Below are 21,756 nucleotides of genomic sequence, written 5' to 3'. Positions count from 1 at the left end.
GAAAAAAAACAATCTCTTGCCATTCCTGATGCAGAAAGGATTATTCACGCCTTTATAACATCCAGGCTTGATTATTGCAATTCTCTACTTGCTTGGTTACCTGCAAGTTTCATTAAGATGCTGCAATATGCAAAATTCATCTGCTTGTGTTTTAACTTACACATCATCATGCAGTCATATTACCCCTGTGCTTTCTCAACTACACTGGCATCCAGTACAATCACGCATTCATTTTAAAGTTCTTATTTTAACCTATAAAGCAGTACATGGATTGGCCCCAAATTATAATTGTAATCTTGGTCTCTCCGCTCTGTGGGTTTTCTTACTTTGTACCAGCCTTGCTATAAACTCAAAACTTTGGGTGGGAGGTAACTCTCTTGCTTCCAGTGTGTGGAATTCTTTGCCTTTTCCTATTAGGAAAGCTCCAACTTTTGAATTTGTTTTAAGAAATTACTTAAAATTACTAAAAAAAATTATGTTTCTTTTTTGTTGTGTTTTTTTACTGTTTTAGTGCCTTTAGTGTAAGAAGGGCACAATACAAATAAAATGTATTATTATTAGTTGCCAACTTTAAAGGAAAAGTTCACCCAAAAATAAAAGCCCATATTTTACTCACCCTCGAGCCATCACAGGTTTATGTGACTTTCTTTTCTCAGTCAAAATATTATTTATGTCAATAACTGCTGAACAACGTTTACCCTCTGCTTTCATATATATCACAAAAAATGTATAATTGCTTTGTGTTTTTCGTTAGGGAAGTATAATGTGCTTACTCGTTCAAAAATGCTATTTCTTGCGTAAATTAGGCAAGTGAAAGAAGCATTGTAAAGGGGTATGTTTTTGGATATACTGTTGTGTCTTTAACATGGTTTGCAGGAGGAGAAAAAAGTGTATTTATTACAATATAAGCTGTACTCTTGAGAATTGACAAGGGTGTCTAATGATCTCTATCCCACTACCACACTTTATGGAAATCTCTGCTTGGCACTGCTGTAAGACGTGGCTTATTGGAAAGATCAGATAAACCAAGATGTATAAAATGAATAATGGAAAAGACTACATATGTCACCCCATAGTGCTGTGGTTACATTTGACTGTACAGTGAAAGAGGCCTTTATTTCCTTTAGGGCTGCGAATATGACAAGACATCTCCATATGACGGTTTAGAGAGATGTAAACGTTTGCCCAAAAAGATGTTGAAGAATAGGAAGTCTGACGCCAAACTGCCCAGAGGGGCATTGCTGGACGACTGTTGGCAGCTGGTCAGGTCTGCGTTGAGAAAGCATCTATTTAGTCAGAGGAGTGTGATAGACTTCAAACATGAGAAAGAGAACTGTAGGCGGTTCTGTACTGTCTAGTAGAGTGAGAGAGAGAGAGAGAGAGAGAGAGAGAGATGGTTGTATGACTCACTCTGACCTAGTTTAAATGCTAAGATGGGTAAGTATGGACAGTGTAGGAATAGATAATGAAATGTGTGTGTGTTTTATGTGTTCTCAAAAATCAATGAATGTTCTTATAGCAAAAACTAGCCATGCATTTAGGAGGAAAGCCAAAGCGATATGCACCTATTTAGCTGTGTGCATCTTCATCTGAGAGATGAAAATATGATGTGTTTAGATTTCTATGACATTAACACCTTTAGCAGATGTCTTTCAAGTGCATTCAAGCTATACATTTATTATCAGTGCAATACATTATATTTACTTTTGCTGCACACAGGGCATAGATTTGCATTCCGATCACCCCTGCTCTTTTTCGTCCACACAGAAGAAGTCTCACAGCTTCAGCCTTAACCAAATTCCATGTATATTACATCAGATCCAATTCGAGTGGAACGTAAACTCCCCCCAAACTCTGTTCTTTAAACTATTAATACTTTAAATGGAGAGAGAGAACAAAAGTCATTCTATTCATCAAACTATTTCTGGGAAAGATTTCCTATTTTTAAAGCCAATGAAAACCACTGTCTGATTTTTGGGACTTTAATGCAATTTAGTCCTCAGAATACAGATCAGCCGTGTCTCCAGTGCTAAGAAACATGATGTCTATGCACCAATCACAACTTTGCTTAATGACCTATCAATCAATTCATGGCAAGGGTACGTTGTACACAACTGTTAACTAACTAAAGAACTAACTAATATGTGCAGGACCAGAGAGCTTCCTAACAATTGCTCTTGTTGCTCACAAACAATAAGCTGTGTTTACTGTACAATAGAAGAACACGGGACACTTTTAAAGCTATCGAGTTTAAGGGGATGGAAAACTTTGCCCAAAAATAGACCAGCATGTGTGGAGACTACAGCAAACTTTAAAGCAAGAATCTAATTACAGGTTTTGGGTGCGAGATGGTTGAAGTGTGTATTGCCATTCCCACATTCCATTGGCTTTTATGGCTCACTGACATTGCAGGTTGCCAGTAGTCTAAGTCTAGATATATATTGATTTGATAAATTACATAAAAGTGACTGAATGCACAAACAAAAGTGCTCTAATTTGTACAGAGTTCATGTTGCTCAACTGGTAGAGCATTGCGTAAGCAATGCAAAGGACAGGAGTTTAATTCTCAAGGAATACACAAATCAGCATTTTACACAAAGGAAATTGGAATTCTTTTTAGTTTCCAAACCAATGGATAGTATTTTAAAACTGTAATAGAAACTGTAATAAACTTTTAGTAGGCAATGGATTGCCCTTTTCTAAACTACATTAAATGCAGAGCCGTGAACTCATAGACTTTATACCATATCTGATCAGCATTTTAGGACATGAAGAACATGAATCTCCCAAATTGCTATGCTAGACAACACAAAGTCTGTTATCTTGTTTTGTTAATGTCTATTGAAAGACAAAAGGTTTAGCTACATAATAATAGATCTCTTTGAAACCCATTTTAAGGATAATCTTTTCTCTCATTACTTGCTCATCTTATCCTCCAGTGGAAAACCCTTATTTTCACTCACTGTAATTTGTTTTTGATTACATTTTTAAACCTTGTTTTTTCTCTCTCTCAGGTAACATTTTAATTCACACTAGGTTCCTCCAGAGAGTTTTGTCTTCAGTATCTGTAAAACAAGTTCCAACAACAACAACATCTCTTTAATGTCCCTGAACATTAGGCTCCAGGTTATTGGTGGCAAGTTTTCATAGACAGTATAGCACTTACACATATATAAAATAAATATTGAACCCTGAACGCTTTACATTTTTAAAAAAGATAGTGGAAAAACATTTGCACCGCAGTACGGTAGACATTATGGATGCCAGAATGAATGATGATTGAAGCAGGTGCTCATTGATGGTTGGCAGGACAATTAGGTGCTGATGCAGGCAGTCTAGCTGAGTAATGCATGAAATGGAGGAGAACTTTGTTTGGCACAGCCAGTAAAGATCAGCACAGGGTGAGAGAGTACAATAAAAAATACCTTCATGTTTCAGACCAATCTTTTCTTAACAACTGATTTGAAAATCTAAATAAGTGACAGTAACCAGGCAGCTGAGAGCCAAATCCACAGGCTAAGCAAAATCTTACCAAAACCAGCACCAAGAAAATTGTGTGATAACAGCAAAGTTCTGGATTTCATCAAATGAATACACAATCTCAGTAAGAATGTTGTTCAAAGCCAAGAGTATTGTTCATAGCAAGCCAATTCAGAGGTAATTGTTTATCTTTCAGTGTGATGGAGCCATTGTCTTTTGGCTGCAGTGTAGTGTCTTGATCTAATTTGCACAAATACTGGCATTCAGTTTAGAGAATTGCCCAGCTAACAGGGAATGTTCACATAATTTTGGCTAACGTTCTCTAAAGGTTCTCCTAAAGTTATCCAAAAACGGATAAGAATGTTTCCCTAACGTTATCTGCAATTAATAAACGTCCTTAAAACGTTAGCATTAGAAACGTTATTATCGTATTGTTAGTGGAACGTTCTACACACCTTAGTATTAAAAACGTTACTATTGTGTATGTAATGTAACATTCTTAAAACGGTAACATAGAAAACGTTATAATTGTGTATGTAATGTAACGTTCTTAAAACGGTAACATTGAAAACTTTGTTAGCAGAACGTTCTACACATAGCATTAAAAACGTTACCATTGTGTAAACATTCTTAAAACGGTAACATTAAAAACATTAAGAACATAGAACATTAATATAACAACAGACTGAACCTTTCTAAAAACGTTTCGAATAACGTTCTAAAAACTGGACACTTTTAACGTTCTAAGAACATTTAAGCAATGTATTTATAACCTGTTACAAACATTAGAAAAACGTTCTGAGAACATTAATATAATGGTGAATAGAATGTTTCAATAACGTTTTTAAAAACATTATTAGAACATTAATATAACAACAGACTTAACCTTTCTAAAACGTTTTAAATAACGTTCTTATAACCAAACATTACCGTTAATACCACGTCTAAAAAACTGGATGCTTTTAACGTTCTAAGAACGTTAAAAAATAAACGTTTTCCAAACTTTCGTAAGACGTTACGGGAACGTTTTTATAACGTAAAATTGTTAGCTGGGTGAATAGTGCTATATATACAAGAATTTTAAAACATTAAAAGGGAGAGACCTTAAGGGGCGGTTCCCCGGACCGGGATTAGACTAGTCCTAGACTAAAATAAATGTATGAGCTGTCCAAGCTGAAATCAACTTGCACTGACATATTTTAAAATACACCAGCGCCCTTTGTTTTGCCTCAAAATGCACACAAGTGATGTTTTTAGTGAGGCATGAATGTTAAAACTAGTTATATTTCCTAATTAAACTAAGGCCTAGTCCTGGCCTAGGTTAATCCCTGTCCGGGAAACCACACCATAAGCTATTTACAGTATGTTACTCAGGCTTTGACCTTGGTTCTGGAGTTTTGCAAGAGGGCTTCTCACTCATGGTTGCAGAACAGGATGGTCAGATGTTTATCACAGCAGTGAAATGTAATCATGAAATCTCATTTCAATCTCATTATCATTTATCATTTAATAACTGTGTTTAATGAAGTCATGGAATTTGGAAGATTGAATCCCGCCCTTTATGCAAAAATTAATGGTTTTTGTTAATATTTTATAGCAAAGATGATTATATACAACTTGGGTATACATTACAGTATGATACAATTTCCAGTATTACAGGTATGAAGGTTGAAATATTGGTTCCAGGACAGAGTTTAGATTAATCCAGGAAAAGGCCTTAGTTACATTTGGACATTTAAGTGTTTTTACAATTCTTACAAAAAACAATATTGTGCATCTTGAGACAAAACAATTGCACTGATATATGTTAAGTTGCAAGATATGTCAGTACAAGGTGTTTTTAAATCAAGGCAGCTAATACCCCAGGGCCACCCATTCACAGTATGTGTCCAGGGACAAAATTATAATGGTGCCCACCCCCTACACCAGCAGTGTGTAATGCATTGAGAAAGTTTAACATGAACTCTTTGATATGACTTATTGTTCACATTGAAGTTTATAGTATTGGCCCCCTCCATCACAAAGTTTCTGGTTGGTTTTTAGACTGGGGTCCGGGGGTCCCCCCAGAAGGTTCTAAGCCTAAGGGGTCCACAGAAAATGTAAAGAGAAAAAAGACAAAGCAAAAATTCTAAAAGTCTACTGTGTAGTAAATTATTTAAGTTTGTAAACAATTTGCAGTCATTATAATATTACAATTACTATTTTTTAAATACAGTTTAATGTTTTATGCTTTATACAAAATATAAAAATTAATTTTAGGAAAGGGGTCCGATGAAGGTTTTTCATCAATGGATCGTATACCAGTTTTATTTGTGGAATGTGGTAAATACAATTAGCAAATATGGTGCTTTATTCTTTTCTAAATGCATTGAAAAATTATTTTATTAATATGACTGCATGACGCATGCCAATATGTAGCTCTCTTATATCTCTCATTCTTTTCAGTTTTTGGAACGTTTTTGAGTCCCCAGAAAATAACTCGCTTCTGTCAGAGTCAGTGTGTGTCGGCGTGTCCCCCATCTCCCCTCCCATTGGCCTCCATGTGACAAGACAAACTGTTCAGCCCAATACGATTCCCATGGATCGAGTTACTGCCCCTCTTACGCCGCACCGCCGCTGCTCAGCTCACTCACTCCAGTCTCTCACGAGCGGGTGGCGCGCCGCTCCATAGCTCCACACACGCACTCTGCGCTTCTCGCGTCCGTTCACACCGACCTCGACTCGCTGTCCGAAAATGACCGTCACTGTTACGAGGCCATCCGTGAGCCTAACCTCCTCCAACCGCGGAGAGTAGATCCGGAGCCGAGGAGAGAGAGTAACCCACCTCTCTCTTCTTCTCTCCCCATCATCTGCCTCAGTCCTCCGGGCATCAACCGAAGACAGCTAAAGACGCAACGATATTCGCCTATATCTACCGACACATCATTGCTTTTCAGGATTCAAGACGGGTTTAGTGGGGATATCGTGGAAGTGATTTGATACAGGGATTGATTTTGTCGATATACGGTGAAGATGGATAACGTAAACGTGGAGTCGGTGGAGAAAGAGTGCGGAGCGCTCGGTGGATTATTCCAAGCGATTGTCAATGATATGAAGGTGAGGCGTTTATGTTTTATTAGCCTAAGCACATATGTAACCGTATTCTTTACGAGCGTGACCTGCATACCGATGGCCTCGTAATACCCCATCTCAGTTAGTACGAGCGCCGGGTTAGCAACGCAGAGATCATGGGTTCGAACACCAGGGGATACACATACTGATTAAAAATAATAACTTGGAAGCACCTGACAAATTGGATGGTGAAGCTGTCAACTTCTTAGCTACATATCTTGCAGTCTTATATTCGCGTGAATGACAGCACCGGCTGCCATGAATATCCAGCCATCAGAACATTAGACCAGGATGGCATGATTACACCGTGCATGAGGTGGGATACACTGTATCCACACGGGAATGTTGTGCGTGGAGAAGAAATGGAGGGGTTTATCACACAATGGGAAACTGCTGCTGAATAAGCAGATGCGGCCGCGCGCCATTCCGTGTCACGCTCTGTGAGATTTGTTGCGTCTGGCTAACGGTTTGCAGCGTTCTTTCATACCAGAATAAAAAGCCTCTTATTGATTTTCTGTCGAGTGTAATGTTTTAACCACTCGTAAAGAGAGCGCATCCTCGCCCTGCCTGTCTGTGTTGTCCGGGTGTCGTGCATTGTCGGTACAGGCATGATTCTGACATTGACACAATTCGGGCAGTCGTTATGGGCAACAGCGACCACATGGCTTTCTATCAGGCTGCTCGTTAATAATAGCTACAGCATTTCACTATAACGCTACAAAATATAGCCTATGTGACTTTGTGTTCCCGTAGCTCATGAGTAGAGCAAGGCAAATGTCATGGGTTTAAATCCCATGTAACACACATACTGATAAAACATGTATCAGTAATGCCAAAGTCGCTCTGAATAAAATGCATAAATGTAGGCTACATATTTTGAGCTGTCCCGATACAGCAGCACATCTTTATCTGTTCTCACTTCTGCTTTTTGACATGCTACTACATATTTTCTTCTCATTCATAATTCAATTCTGATTCATTCAGCTTGCTTCTGGACACTGGTTCCATTTGCACCAGTGCATTAAATGTTTTTATATGGGTCAGACATCATACCAGTGCATGTCTGTTGGCACAAGGGGTCGAAGATTTTTGCCTTGGAGCTCTTTATTTTTGTTTCTGGTGCTCTGGCGCAGTTCTGACATATGAATGCTGACAGACAAATAGGGATCCTGGCTTTACCTTTAAGATGTAGGTTGATTGAGTTGCTGCACTCTTCCTGGTCTCACTCATTCTAGCACTGTGATTGGACTTCATTGATGCGTGGATGCAATGCAGACACTCTTTTTTATATTGCTATGTTAAAACAAGGATTATATCACAATTGATTACAACACAGTTGATGTCATAGTGATATCTCATATATCAATGATTTTAATAATATTCATGTTTGTACAGTGTAGGCATTTTTAACAATGTGACTGGAGATGAAATTGTTTAAGGGCCAAGATTTAAAAATCTTTCACTCTCTGCTCTCTGTCTGCCTTTACGTGTCTTTGTTTGTGGGTTCGTAGGAAGCCTTTGGGTATGCCAGCTTGCTTGTCATACGTGTCTCATCACCAAAGTGTCAGCTAGATCTCCTTTGTTCTGCCCCTGAAATCCCACCAGTAGTGGAATCATGATTCAAGAAAGGTCCCAATTCTCTACTTGAATCAATGAAGTATGGATTCAGCTCACTGTTATACTAGCCGTCTTATTCACACTCTGCATCATACTGTGTGTGTCTGCAGAATGCTGTTTTGATTCTAGCCTGTGGGAAAACATTGAACCATATGTGAATGATTACTTCATTTCTGCCAAATACAAACAGGATTTTTTGAGAACTACATTTTGAAATGCAGAAGCATACTGTAACATCAGTTGCATGTTAAACCATTGTCTGGTTTGTTAGTTATTGCTGGAGAGCCATTTCAGTGTATGCATGTTTTTGTGTCTGCGTCCCCCCTTGGGGTTGGGTCTTGGGAGGGCATTGTTATAAAAAGGTTGTTATGAGTATGGCCCTGGAATATGGTGCAGGGGGGTGACTGGATTTGAAAGGGTCAGGGAGAAATGGGATGGTTGTCATTTTTAGGCCCACATTTTTACCCCCCCCCCATCCTGTTTAGGTGAAAGGGCCCGACTAGCGAGAGAGAGAGAGAGAGAGAGAGAGAGAGAGAGAGAGGGAGAGAGAGAGAGAGGCTAGCATTAGTAGTGATGATGACACAAGCACACAGATGTCTTTTTGACAGCAAGACCTGTATGTCACTGCTGTTTACATTTGCATGCCTCACCCTAAGATGAGCATACCAGCTCGTAGATGAGAGTTGATCACATGCATTAGCACACTTTTAGTCTACTTTTAACATTGGACTTGCATTTATTGTGCAGATTTTGGGGAAAATCCATAGAATTCCCAAGAAATAAAAAAGGTCAAATGTAACCCTGCCTAACTGTGTGTTTACACCAGATGCGAATTCAACGATTTGCGCGAGTAGATTACATACAAAGTCAATGCAAAGACGCCATCAGACGCGTCCTGGCGTGGAACGATGCGAATGACGTGATATGGGCGGCGCGTTTGCCATGAAAACGCGCTATTCGCCTCAAACGCGTCTTTGCCCAAGTTGAAAATATTCAACTTGAGCGAAAAATTCGCATGACACGAAGTTAAATCCCACGAGTAATCTAGAGCGAGCAACACGATGCCATTGCACGCTTCGCGTTTGGTGTAAACCCACAGTAAGAAGTTGAGGCTTTTTTGAGTCTTTTTTTTGCCATTTACGGTTTTCTATATAAAAACATACAACAAAATGTAAAGAACATTCTGTGAAAATATAACCTTGATATCTTAAATATTGTCTGAGGAAGTGTAAAAGATTGTCAATGCAAAGTCAATGCAAAGACGCGATCAGACGCTTCCTCGTGTGGGGCAATGCGAATGAGGTGATATGGGCGGCGCGTTTGCCGTGAAAAAGCGCGCTATTCGCCTCAAACGCGTCTTCGCCCAAGTTGAAAATATTCAACTCGAGCGAAAAATTCGCATGGCACAAAGTTAAATCCCGCGAGTAATCTAGAGCGAGCAACGCGATGCCATTGCACGCTTCGCGTTTGGTGTAAACCCACAGTAAGAAGTTGAGGCTTTTTTGAGTCTTTTTTTTGCCATTTACGGTTTTCTATATAAAAACATACAACATAATGTAAAGAACATTCTGTGAAAATATAACCTTGATATCTTAAATATTGTCTGAGATAGTGTAAAAGATTGAAATTTGTGCGAAATTAGTGACTGAAATCCAACTTGATTCTCCAAATCTCTGCTTATAGCACCCTTTTTGTTTTATTCCCCATTGTATTGCATTATATGATCAGCTGATAGCTCAGTTTCACTTACTATTCTTGCCAAATACTTGACACGTGTCACTATTTATTTGTCTTCCTGTTTCCTGAGTTCTTGTGTCCAACCACCTCAAGTCCACTCATTATTTATGTTTCTTTATTAATTTGGCAGACCCCCCGGAGAAACAATGTTGTAAGGTTTGCAGCATCTAAATGAGCATGTGTTTCCGCCGACCTCTTGTAACGCTTGTTAAAGATGAATCAACTCATTCTGAATGAAGGAGTTTTCTTGGCGACGGGCCAGCACCTCAGCGCTTCTTTGTTTGGCCTGTCAAACGTATCTCATCTCTTGTGTCTGCTGACATGAGTAAAATCTTCCAAAGAGTGACGAGTATGGATAAGCACTAAAATTTGTGTCAAATTAATGTTTTAGGTTTAAAAGCATTTGGAAATACTGTCACGTACACTCAGTAGCCTCTTGCGTAGGGTATTTCAGAGTTTGGATTTTGAGTGTGAGCCCCATCTGGGTTGCTTTATAAGCTGAGCTGAGCCTACAGCAGAATATGTATCAACCTAAGCTGCATTTCATTTTAAAGCCCATCTTTTCCACACAGTGGAGGGAGAAATTACAAATTCAGTCCCAATTACGGGGGTCCCAGGAGAAGCATTGAGAGCATAATCCTAATGTCACCACCGTGCCATTAAGCAAGGTTAATCCTTACGGCCTTTCTTGATGTTTGTATACTTTAAATGTTTTGAACAGAAATTGTCTTTTTAAATGGCAGCTATTGAATTCCAAGAAAGTCTAGACATAAATTATTGTGTTTTTCACTTAAGAAAGCTAGAGCAAGATGAATATTGCTGTGTATAAGGGCACCTGTCCTTTCAGCCTGATGACACCCCTGCCATTAAAGGTACACCATTTTTTTGAATGGTAGTCCATCACACTAACTTCTGTCCTTCCCAGTTACATACTGCTTGGGGATATACAGCATCTAGTATCTCTGAGTGTTTTCTGTCATATACCTTTCAATCAGACTAAGTACCCTTCTTGTATATTGACTGTGATGCAGTAAGACAACAGCAGGTTTAAGGGGAGGGGGTGTTAGATAGCGAAAGCACAAGAGATGTTCAAATCAGTTTGTTAGTAAATAGCAGCTCCCATTCATATGTTGGTGTGTCTTGTTGTAATCAGAGGAAAGGAAACTACTGATGGTTGCATATTAGACAAGAAAAGGAAGCACATGCATGGAATAAGGAAATGAAAAGCAGCCGCTCAAAGCAAAACACGTTTTTATTACAGAAGGGATGAGCGAGAGATATATAGAGAGAGACAAGGAGAGCAGACATGGCGCTCATGTTAAGTGATTTCCATTATTCATTAGGGCACGGCTTTAGACTCCTGTGGTAAATGTCAGAAATAGAGATCATCTGCCTTTTTCATTCATTCATTCATCAGCACCAAAGACTTCTGTGTACTGTATTAAGGGCCTGACAGCTTTGAACACACTGGCAGTTTCTGTCCTCTGGCCACAAAGGCACAAAGCCAATCAGTGCCGCTTCAAAGGAGCCCAGCGGAAGCAGAACAGCCAATCATGTCTCACGGTTTCAACTAGCCCCTCGATGTCTGCCCATCGAAATATGTGCATGCCTTCATTCCTCATGCATCTAACCGGTGGAGGAGGGTTATAGAGGAAGAGAGATTGACTTATCAAGAGCATATCAGCGTCATAAAATGGTCTCTAGCTGTATTGGGGCGTTATACCTATTAGTAGCTTAAAGGTGCATTTTGATAACAAATGTATACATATCTGTACCTAAATGGTACAAATTGGGAGCTTTTTAAATGGTACTGCCGCAAAAATTCATATTCATAAAAATTATTTCACACAATGAATTTGAATGTGTTCTGCAGCTATGGGCAACTAAAATGTATAATTTGTTTTTACTGGGTACTGTGTGTTTAAGAAGCAAGCTGCTTTTCTCATTAATTATAAAGCATGCAATGTCACTATTTCATCTTACAACAGTTTACTGCATGTCTGCAACTGTAATTCAAGCTTGGTGATTTGCCAGACAGTGTTTAGGAAATCTGTTGTGCAGTAATGTGTTTTATTCTGGAAGTCAAACATTGGAAACGTGTTTGTTCCATAGTGAGACACTGATTGTATGTTATATTTAATCTGGTATTCGTTGTTGTTCAAAGATGAGCATATTTGTATTGTTAACATTTTACAATGTCTAACTTCTACTTTAGTCAGCATCTATGAGTGGAAAAGTATAAATGTCTATAGTACAGATAGACTGTAATGTATTCTTATTTAAGTAATAATTTATCTAAATATGAAAATTATCTCAATTTTCTCACCCTCATTCCAGATACATAGGAGTTTCTTTCTTAACTTCAATAATTTCATATTAAAGGACACCTATTATGCCAATTTTTACAAGATGTAATATAAGTCAGTGTGCCCAGAATGTGTCTCTGAAGTTTCAACTCAAAATACCCCACAGATCTTTTATTATAGTATGTCCAAAATGCCCCTGTTTGGGCGAGAGCAAAAATTTACTATTTTTTGTGTGTACCTTTAAATGCAAATGAGCTTCTGCTCCTCTTCTCCTCCTCCCTTACCAAAAGAGACAGTAACACTTTTAGTTTAAATAGATCTGATTCCTTTGAACACAATATGAGACCATAGTATCTTACTTATGAGATATGACGGACAGTGTACAACTCACTGAGGGTTAGTGCTGCACAATTAATCGCATCGCAATCGCAATGTCAGCCTGTGCAATTATATGACAGCAAAATGTTGCAATTATATTAAATAAATAAATGTGTGGACTTGTTAACACAAACTTTCTGATAACAGTTTGATGATTTTCCTTGCTGTTTAAAAAAAGAAAGAAAAACGAACAAAAAAGGCAGTGCACATGTGTGGTGTGCGTCGTCACTTGTGTGTGCGCAGCGCGGAAATACCAGAGCGAAGATGGATGCAGAGGAGGTTGACAGTGATCTGGTAGCTAAAAAAAACTCTACGTCTGTTGTATGGCGGTATTTTGGATTTAGGATTACTGACACTGAGCAGTTGCTACATCACGTGGCAATACGAAAACATTTCTAGTTTTACAAATTCACATTTTAGCATTATCACTAAAATGTGTGTGGATTTTCCTTAAAACCCATCAAGTTGACTCATGATACCATTAATTATAATCGCAATCGCACATCGCAATATTAGCACCAATAACCGCAATGGGAAAAATTACCCAAATCGTGCAGCCCTACTGAGGGTGGAAACTTCAGTAACGGTACACCCTAAAAAAAACGGTGCTATATAGCACCAAAAGTGGTTCTTTGCTCGTAATCATAGAAGAACCGTTTTTAGTGCCATATAGCACCAGTGAAGAACCATATTTGGGGCCATATAGCACTACTGTAGCACCACATACGGTTCTACATAGCACTATGTGGTTCTACACAGGTGCTTCACGGGTGCTATATGGCATTAAAACGGTTCTTTTATGATTACGAACAAAGAACCACTTTTGGTGATATATAGCACCGTTTGTTTTTGGAGTGTATATTTACTCAGGGTGTAAACGTTAACACTTCTCATTTACTTTTCATGGGTGACATCATGCGTTGCCGAATTGAATTGTGGATCCGCCACTGCTGTTGCTCGTGGCAGAAGTTAAACATTTCTCAACTTTTCAAGCGCCAACGCATGCCTCAGCCAATCAGATCGCCTTATGCAAATAACCTAGTGCGAGCCAGCCAATTACGTTTTACGCGTTGCGGCCACTGTGATTGGCTGTTGGCCACGCTTCAGACAAGCCTTCCATCAAGAGTTTATGCTTTCTTTCCAAAATGCAGGACTGTTAGGCAGTGGCCGTGGGCGGGGTTTTATCAGTGTGACTTCACATTAACAAGATAATCAAAATGGCATGTCTAATGAGACTGCTTTGGTTTAATGGGGATGGAGAAAGAAGGAGTGGGTAGATTTTCTTCTTTTAGGGTGGTTGTGTTCACGTACATTATTTTGACCCGAGAACTTACAGAAACAGCACACAGTTCAAGTAAACACATTAAACTTCTGTAGTCAAAAAAGCTGCTGACGTAAGTGACTAAATTGATATTCTTGACAAAAGCTTTGGCTTGAGACACATCCAGTAACATTTTGCTTCAAGTCTATGAATTACAATATAAAACCCCACTATGATTTATAGTTAGAGTCTTTGTTTGAATTGATTCAGTTGTAGAAATGGTATTAGACTAATGCACTTTTGTCTCCCGAAGTCACCAGTGAAAGCAGTGGGGAAGAAACTAGATATTAAGCCAGCAATGAGCTTTTCATTTTAGGAGCATAATATAAAAATGAGTCACTTGAACTTTGACAGAAAGTGTCCCTTTAAGCTCCGAGGCAGTGGCTGTTCAATGGTATTCCATTAGCAAGAAGAATGAAAGAGTGCTTCTTTCTGTTAAGCCATATCAGTAGCGGGAAAATCAGATTTTTCTGCTTACAGTCTTCTAGACATCTGTGGACATATGTAGCCAGGCTTTGTCTTTTAGTCGTGCATTATGTCACCTTTTGGTGTAGATAGATAGCAGAAACAAGAGTTCCTGTAGCCTGGTAAAGAATGCTGCTAGCAATGCCAAGGTCATGGGTTTGATTACATAATGTAATACGCACATAATGCACATAGTGACAAAATGTCCCTACAAACCTGTCTCTTTTCAAACGCATGCATGTACTGTACTGTATATCTAATGGAATTTATATGTTTAAGAAATCAGTGCATTTGGTTAGTTGACAATAATGGAGCTTAAATTGACCAAGGAGTGTTTTTGCAGAAATAATCGAGCTGACCTTGACAAGTGCCATCATCATAATCAATTGAATTTAATCCCTACCACACTATCAAGGCACAGGGTTTGTTTGCTCTAGAGACCTTTAAAACCAAATTGGGTAACAGCTGACAGAAACTGAGTAGAGCCAATAAGAGTAAACAGTGCAGTGGCTGATCAATACTTCATCGTGCAGTTGATTCACTTGTCATGTGAAATAAGCTTCTTCCTACAGGTCCTTAATAATGATGTTTAACATTGCAGTGATTGAATTGAAGTGTCTAGACCTGCTTTGTGCGCACTAACTGTGTTTATGTAGGTGTACAATTCTCCGACATTTGCTAGTTTGTGGTAACGGTTACAAACCTTGCAGTATCTCGCTGTAGATTATTGAATGTAAGGCATGGATTTTGGCCTTGTTAAATTCTACCTTTCATGCAGTCTTCCACTTGGTTTGGCAAAACGGAAAATGGCCTGCTTGGTTTACAGGACTGAGCATGTTTTGGAAGTACTTATCCAATTGTTTGTGGATCACTTGGCGAGGTCAAAAGATGAACAAATTAAGAAGGGATGGAAAGCATTTGGTATGAAATCCAAGCTAGGGATGCTCATATCAGTTAATTTTCCCGACCGACAACCGTAGCTTCTAAACCGAACATTAACCGTTAACTTATAAGATTTTAATATGAAATTGTCATTGAGTAAAAATACAGTTGACGGTTGTCTGAACTAGTAAAAACAAAACATTTAATTTGAACGTGCAAACAGCAGCGATAGATCAACAACCGAACCAGGATTCATACATTATCAGATATTCACGCAACATTACCTTATTAAAAAGCACGCGATCAGTCCAGAGGATTAATATCAAAAGAGGGCAGATTGTCTCTGTTTCATCTACCACAGTGGTCATAAAGCAGGACGCTTTTCAGAAAGTTTTGCTTTTGCGTCGTGTTTCTCCATTTGTGCAAAAAGAGAGATGTTTATGGTCAGGGTCAGAGGCCATCAGCGAACGTCTGTCCGGATGTGCGCGAGACCGAGACGGACCACGTCATCTTGCGCGGACATGCGTGCTTCTCCGTTCAGCTTCCAAACACGCATACAAATGATTTCTCATACAAGTGATTACTTTATCAGACCGTCAGGGCAGCAATAATTTGTGTCATTTACAGGACATTCACAAATTAAATATAGAAAAGTGGCGAAATGTCTGTCGGCTCATGACGACATGAACCATGCATTAACAAATATTTTTTTCTTTTAACTGATAACGTTAATCGGTCATAAATTCTTACCTTCGGTTAACGGTTAAACGGTCAATGTGAACATCCCTAATCCAAGCTAAAGTCTTATTATCTAATATTAAGAAATTTAATCTCTGTCATTGATTTCACAATAATTTCATTCGTTGACATGATCATACTCAAGTCAGTATTTAAGATATCAAGGATATTTTTAACATAATGTTCTTTATATAGGAATTTAACAAATTACAAAACAATGACTTTATCTGGGTTTTCACAGAGTGGGTCACATTGATATAGTTATTTATAGTCATTGCAGCTCTAGTACTGGATTGGCCCCGCAAATATGCTAATGTCCAGGAATGGATTAAAGAGGCATGTCAACGGCCTTATCACTTTTGCACAAGCCCCCCTAAAATGATGAACCTCAGTCTTGTGCAGCAGATCAGAGCACTTCAGACAGGGCAGGAGTCCCCGGGGAACAACGCGATGAGATTTCACAGTAAATTAGCAGACATCAAACAAGCAGGACGAGACGCTGGATCAAAGTGGAGGCGCTTTTCATTTTTACCAGTGTATTGGTGGCTTTTATAGTGTCACCAGTGACTCTGCACTCATTCACCATCATTTCTTTCTTTCTTTCTAGGCCATTTTCTTCTAGTCTTCATGTGTCAGTCCATTATTTCTTTGTCTCAGAATCATGCTTGTTTTTTCTTGTCTGAGGTGAGACATGACACAGGGGGTTTGGGGATAATGTGTGGGTATATTAGAAAGGGGAGGGATTTTCTTTCAGTTGCAGAGCACAAGCCTGACCCCCAGCTATGCTCTCAAGTACGGCTGATTTCACCCCTTGACACACAGCAGCATGAACCTGCTCAGCTCAAAGCCAGATCGAGCGCAGTATTCTTGAGACAGCTGTGGCTGAACAGAGTGCTTTGCCAATAAACTTTACAGCCTCTGATAACTGGCAGAAACATGTTCAGATTTCTTTAACAGAAGCTTAAAAAGTACATAAAAGTTTGGGGACATAAGCTGTTTTTAATACATATACCATCTGATAATCGTGCAGTATGCCTAGAAACCAGCTCTTGAAATCAAAATTTTGAAACATGGAAACAACTTGAAGATCTCTATATGAAAATAACCATTTGACATGATAATTCTTTGACAGAAGTCCAAAAACACTGTGGTATCATTTTGTTAGAATTTGTTGGTAAGATTCAGTTATCATGTTCATGAAAAGTTTAAGTCTCATGTTTAGTTTGGAATTTGACCCCAACTAAAGTCATTTTTCTGATTTACTGTTTTCTACATCAAATGTAGTGTAAAGATGTAATGAACCGTGATATCTTTAAGGGAAGGCACCACCGTTTTTGCTGTGTTTTTGCCTCAAATGGATGAATTACCCCTACGAAAATTAACCATGGTTTTACTACAGTTAAAACCAAAAAACCATGGTTACTGTAGTAAAACCATGGTAACCACAAAATAACCATGGTTTTGAGAACCATGGTTTTCAAAAACCATATAAACCGTGGTTATGTAGTAAAACCATGGTTTTGCTGATAGTAATCAATACACTAAAAAACCATGGTTGCTACACTATTACCACAATAAAACCATGGTTGTTTTTCGTAGGGGTAATACATCCCTATCTTTTTTCGGTGTGAACCTGGTCTTTGTGCAGCTCGTCGTGAATGTGCTGGCGTTTGGCCTGGCCCCATTCATTCCTTAGGATCCAAACAGGGATGAATTTAGAAGCCACCAAACACTTCCATGTTTTCCCTATTTAGGGGCGAAGTGCACAATGTTTGAAAAACGCTTTGGAAAAGGAGACAGGCCAACTACCAAAACACACTTATAGCCAATCAGCAGTAAGGAGCGTGTTTACTAACCGACATCCTTGCCGGGTTGCGTATGTGTGGGGCGGGTCTTTTAAAAGAATGTCCAGATTCTATTGGGGTAGGGGCGTGTTTGTTTAGGTGATTTATCAAATATCAACAATGGCTTTCAAACATTGTGCACTCCGCCTTTAAAGACTGTTACATGAGTAGTTACACGAGTAAATATGGTGGCACAAAATAAAACGTGGTGATTTTTTAACAGGATAAAAATGAGAACTATATTGTATGGCGGAAGAGCGCTTCGACCTGGGCGTGCAGTAACATCATCACTCCTGACTAGGGATGGGACGATTACCGGTTTTACGATTAACCACGATAAAATGTCCTGCCAGTTAGTATCATCGTTTAAAATGTAATTATCATTACAACCGTGTTTGATTACCGTGATTTTGAAAACTCGCTGTAAATCCTCTCCAGCCAGAATCAGTTTGACGCAGGCGCGCACATGCAACATAGTTTTTTGCACGAGAAGGCATTTAAGGGATAATGTATTGTATTCATTCACTGTAAACTTATTAGACAGAATTATTTATTTTTTACCACAGAAATAATTTCAGGGACATGAAATATTAAATTGTGATTTTCAAAAATAAAACTTGTTCAAATGTTTTCAGTGTGTATCAATTCTTTTTGAACATTTCCATCTCATTTTAACAAAACCATGATAATATTGATAACCGTGATCACTTTGGTCACTATAATCATGATATGAAATTTTCATACCGTCCCATCCCTACTATTCACTACTCCCCCTCTCGCTCAAACTTCCATCAATATTACTGCACCCGAGGTCAAAGTGCTGCAAACTTGCTCTTCCACCATACAATATAGTTCTCATTTTTATCCGCATAAAAATCACCACGTTTTATTTTGTTCCACCATACCTACTCGTGTAACTACTCATGTAACAGTCTTTAAATAGGGAAAACATGGAAGTGTTTGGTGGCTTCAATATTCATCCCTGTTTGGATCCTAGGGAATGAATGGGGCTGGGCTAGATGCTGGCACATTCACGACGCGCTGTACAAAGATGAAGTGCACGCATTGAAAAAGATAGGTATGTATTAATTCCTCTAAGTTGAGGTAAGAATACAGCAAAATATTGAAAAACGGTGGTGTTTTCCTTTAATATCGATTGAGTAAGGTCAGGTCGGTGATTGAAGTCAGTGTGAAATCAATGAAATCAAACTTTGATGCTCCTTTTTTTATTACACAGACAGGGTCTACTCTATACAGTCAGTGTATGTATATTTGTTTATTTTCTAGTGTTGAAACATCTTCGATGTGAGCAAAAACAGCATTACAGCTCAAGATGACAGTCATAAGATTGTGTGTATTAGTAGTCATGCTTTTTAGTTGCTGCTCAGCTTCTGTGATATTCTGTTTAGCCTGCGGTTTTATATAGACTTCACACAGAAGCTTTGCCGTCTGCGTTACCATGGCAACAAGTCAGCGAGCTGAACAGGGCTTGTCCCCTTATCTCTGGACGACATTCCTACTTCTGCCTTAGGGCAAGCCACTCCCTCCAACTTATCACATCCATATAAACATACACATCCAATATATATGTAAAAGCCTATTATTATTTATCCATACTCTGCAATTACTGCACATACTGTACTCTACTGAAAATGTTTACCTTGACCTTTATTTGAGTTATTACTTATGGTGCTTTTAAAGAAATGTACGTGCATTGTCTGATATACAGTTGCAAAAGAAGTGAAATTCGCTAAATTGAAAATTAAAGGACACGCTTTTAGCTTACCTTTTGTTTTTGTTATTTTTTTTGCAGTGCTCATATCCTGTATGGGAAGACTTCAGTGCCAAGGCCACCAAGCTGCACTCTCAACTCCGGTAAATTTTCTGTCGGACTCACATCCGCACCTGTCGTTATGAAAGGAAGTTTTTACTGAATACTGAGAAAAGACGGTGCCATCCATTTATCATGTTGGTTTTGTGCTTTTCAGAACCACTGTGCTGGCAGCTGTGGCCTTTCTGGATGCTTTTCAGAAAGTGGCGGACATGGCAACCAACACAAGAGGTGAGGATATGAGGAATACTTGTGATTGTGTGTTTGTGGGTGTGACCATGTATGCTGTCTGTTCAGCACACAGCTGTAATCCCAGTATGAGGTTATGCACAGCAGGAAACTGTACTGGTGAGGGAGAGATATACCCTGAGTGTCTGAAACTGAGGATTATATGCACTGTAAAGAGCCAGACTCTAGATTTAATGCCCTCATTTGGCAAAGCAAATGTGATGCCTGTGTTAATGTGCACATTTGTGTGTGTGTGCGTGTATGTGTACCCAGTTATGGCTGGGGGTCCAGACATCTGCTGACGTTTTAGGTAAAACATGTTAAATAGAGCTGAAAGTACATATTCATAATCACAAAAGACAAAAAATGAAATAAACACGCATACAAAATGTTTATGTAGACTTACAAATGACAGATACATTAAAGGATTAGTCCATTTTCTTAAAAAAAATCCAGATAATTTACTCACCACCATGTCATCCAAACTGTTGATGTCTTTCTTCAGTCGAGAAGAAATTATGTTTTTTGAGGAAAACCTTCCAGGATTTTTCTCATTTTAATGGACTTTAATGGACCCCAATACTTAACAGTTAATGCAGTTTAAAATTGCAGTTTCAAAGGACTCTAAACGATCTCAAACGAGGCATAAGGGTCTTATCTAGTGAAACAATTGTCATTTTTGGCAAGAAAAAAATGCACTTTTAAACCACAACTTCTCTTCTTCCTCCGGCTGTGTGACGCGTCAGCGCGACCTCACCTAATTGCGTAATGACGTCGAAAGGTCATGTGTTATATGAAATGCACATTTGCGGACCATTTAAAATAATAAACTGACACAAAGACATTAATTAGTATCAGTTGACATACAACAACGTCGGAACGGTCCTCTTTATCCACACTTGTAAACACTGGGGCATAGTTTCGATACGTCATCCGTGACCTCTTGAGGAAGACGAGAAGTTGTGGTTTAAAAGTGCATATTTTTTATTTTTCTTGCCAAAAATGACAATGGTTTCACTAGATAAGACCCTTATGTCTCGTTTGAGATCGTTTAGAGGCCTTTGAAACTCCATTAAAAGTATTGGGGTCCATTAAAATCCATTAAAATGAGAAAAATCCTGGAATGTTTTCCTCCAAAAACATAATTTCTTCTCGACTGAACAAAGAAAGACATCAACATTTTGGATGAGATGGTGATGAGTAAATTATTTGGATTTTTTTTTAAAGAAAATTGACTAATCCTTTAAAGTATTTTAATATAACTTTAACTTACAGTTAGAACAACCAGCTTGATATATATCTCTTAGATTATCTGGCACTCTCATTCAAAGTAAATAGAGATTACAAGAGATTGGAACCCATGACCTTGATGTAGCTAGCATCATGCTTTCCCTATTTGCATGTATATTATAACTACATTACGGCATTGGACAATTTTTTCTATGGGATTTGACTTTTCTTTGATTTTATCTTGTCGTTTACTGTGGCCTGAGGTAAAGAGTATGTTTGATGGAGGTTGATGGTTTGTGTTTGTGTGTATGTTGTGTTTTTAATGAGCTGACGGAGCTGGGAGCTTTCCTGAATGTCTTGTAAAAGCATAGAAAATTGCATCCGACTCACCCCCCTGCCCCATCGTGACCCGTAGGGAGCTGTTTTACATGGAGGAGGTTGAGGTACAAAGAACAAACAGCTTAGAAAGATTGAGAGCATTTCATGAAAAGAACGTACAGTATATATCATAGTTTGTCCTGCGTGTACATCAGATGTTTGTGTCTTTTATATAGTCTTGACACATTGATTCAAGATTTCACAGTTTTA

At 38.6% G+C, this 21,756-nt stretch overlaps 1 protein-coding gene across 6 annotated transcripts in view; it reads left to right on the top strand.

Annotated features, from left to right (window-relative positions):
• The first annotated feature begins 6,070 nt into the window (after positions 1-6,070).
• Positions 6,071-21,756, top strand: part of mtss1lb (MTSS I-BAR domain containing 2b) — a 72,118-nt gene continuing 56,432 nt past the window's right edge. For 3 of the 6 annotated variants that reach the window (XM_055208637.2, XM_073859212.1, XM_073859211.1), the window contains exons 1-3: positions 6,073-6,576; positions 19,693-19,754; positions 19,868-19,941. In XM_055208637.2, the coding sequence (XP_055064612.2) occupies positions 6,493-6,576; positions 19,693-19,754; positions 19,868-19,941 (220 nt within the window). In that variant the 5' untranslated portion in view covers positions 6,073-6,492. Of the gene's footprint in view, positions 6,577-19,692; positions 19,755-19,867; positions 19,942-21,756 lie in introns of all 6 variants that reach the window. The other 3 variants (XM_055208613.2, XM_055208588.2, XM_055208595.2) reach the window with 2 other exon arrangements.

The sequence above is a fragment of the Misgurnus anguillicaudatus genome, chromosome 21, assembly GCF_027580225.2.
Source record: "Misgurnus anguillicaudatus chromosome 21, ASM2758022v2, whole genome shotgun sequence".
Classification (NCBI taxonomy): domain Eukaryota; kingdom Metazoa; phylum Chordata; class Actinopteri; order Cypriniformes; family Cobitidae; genus Misgurnus; species Misgurnus anguillicaudatus.
This window is presented reverse-complemented; position numbering and strand designations above follow the sequence as displayed.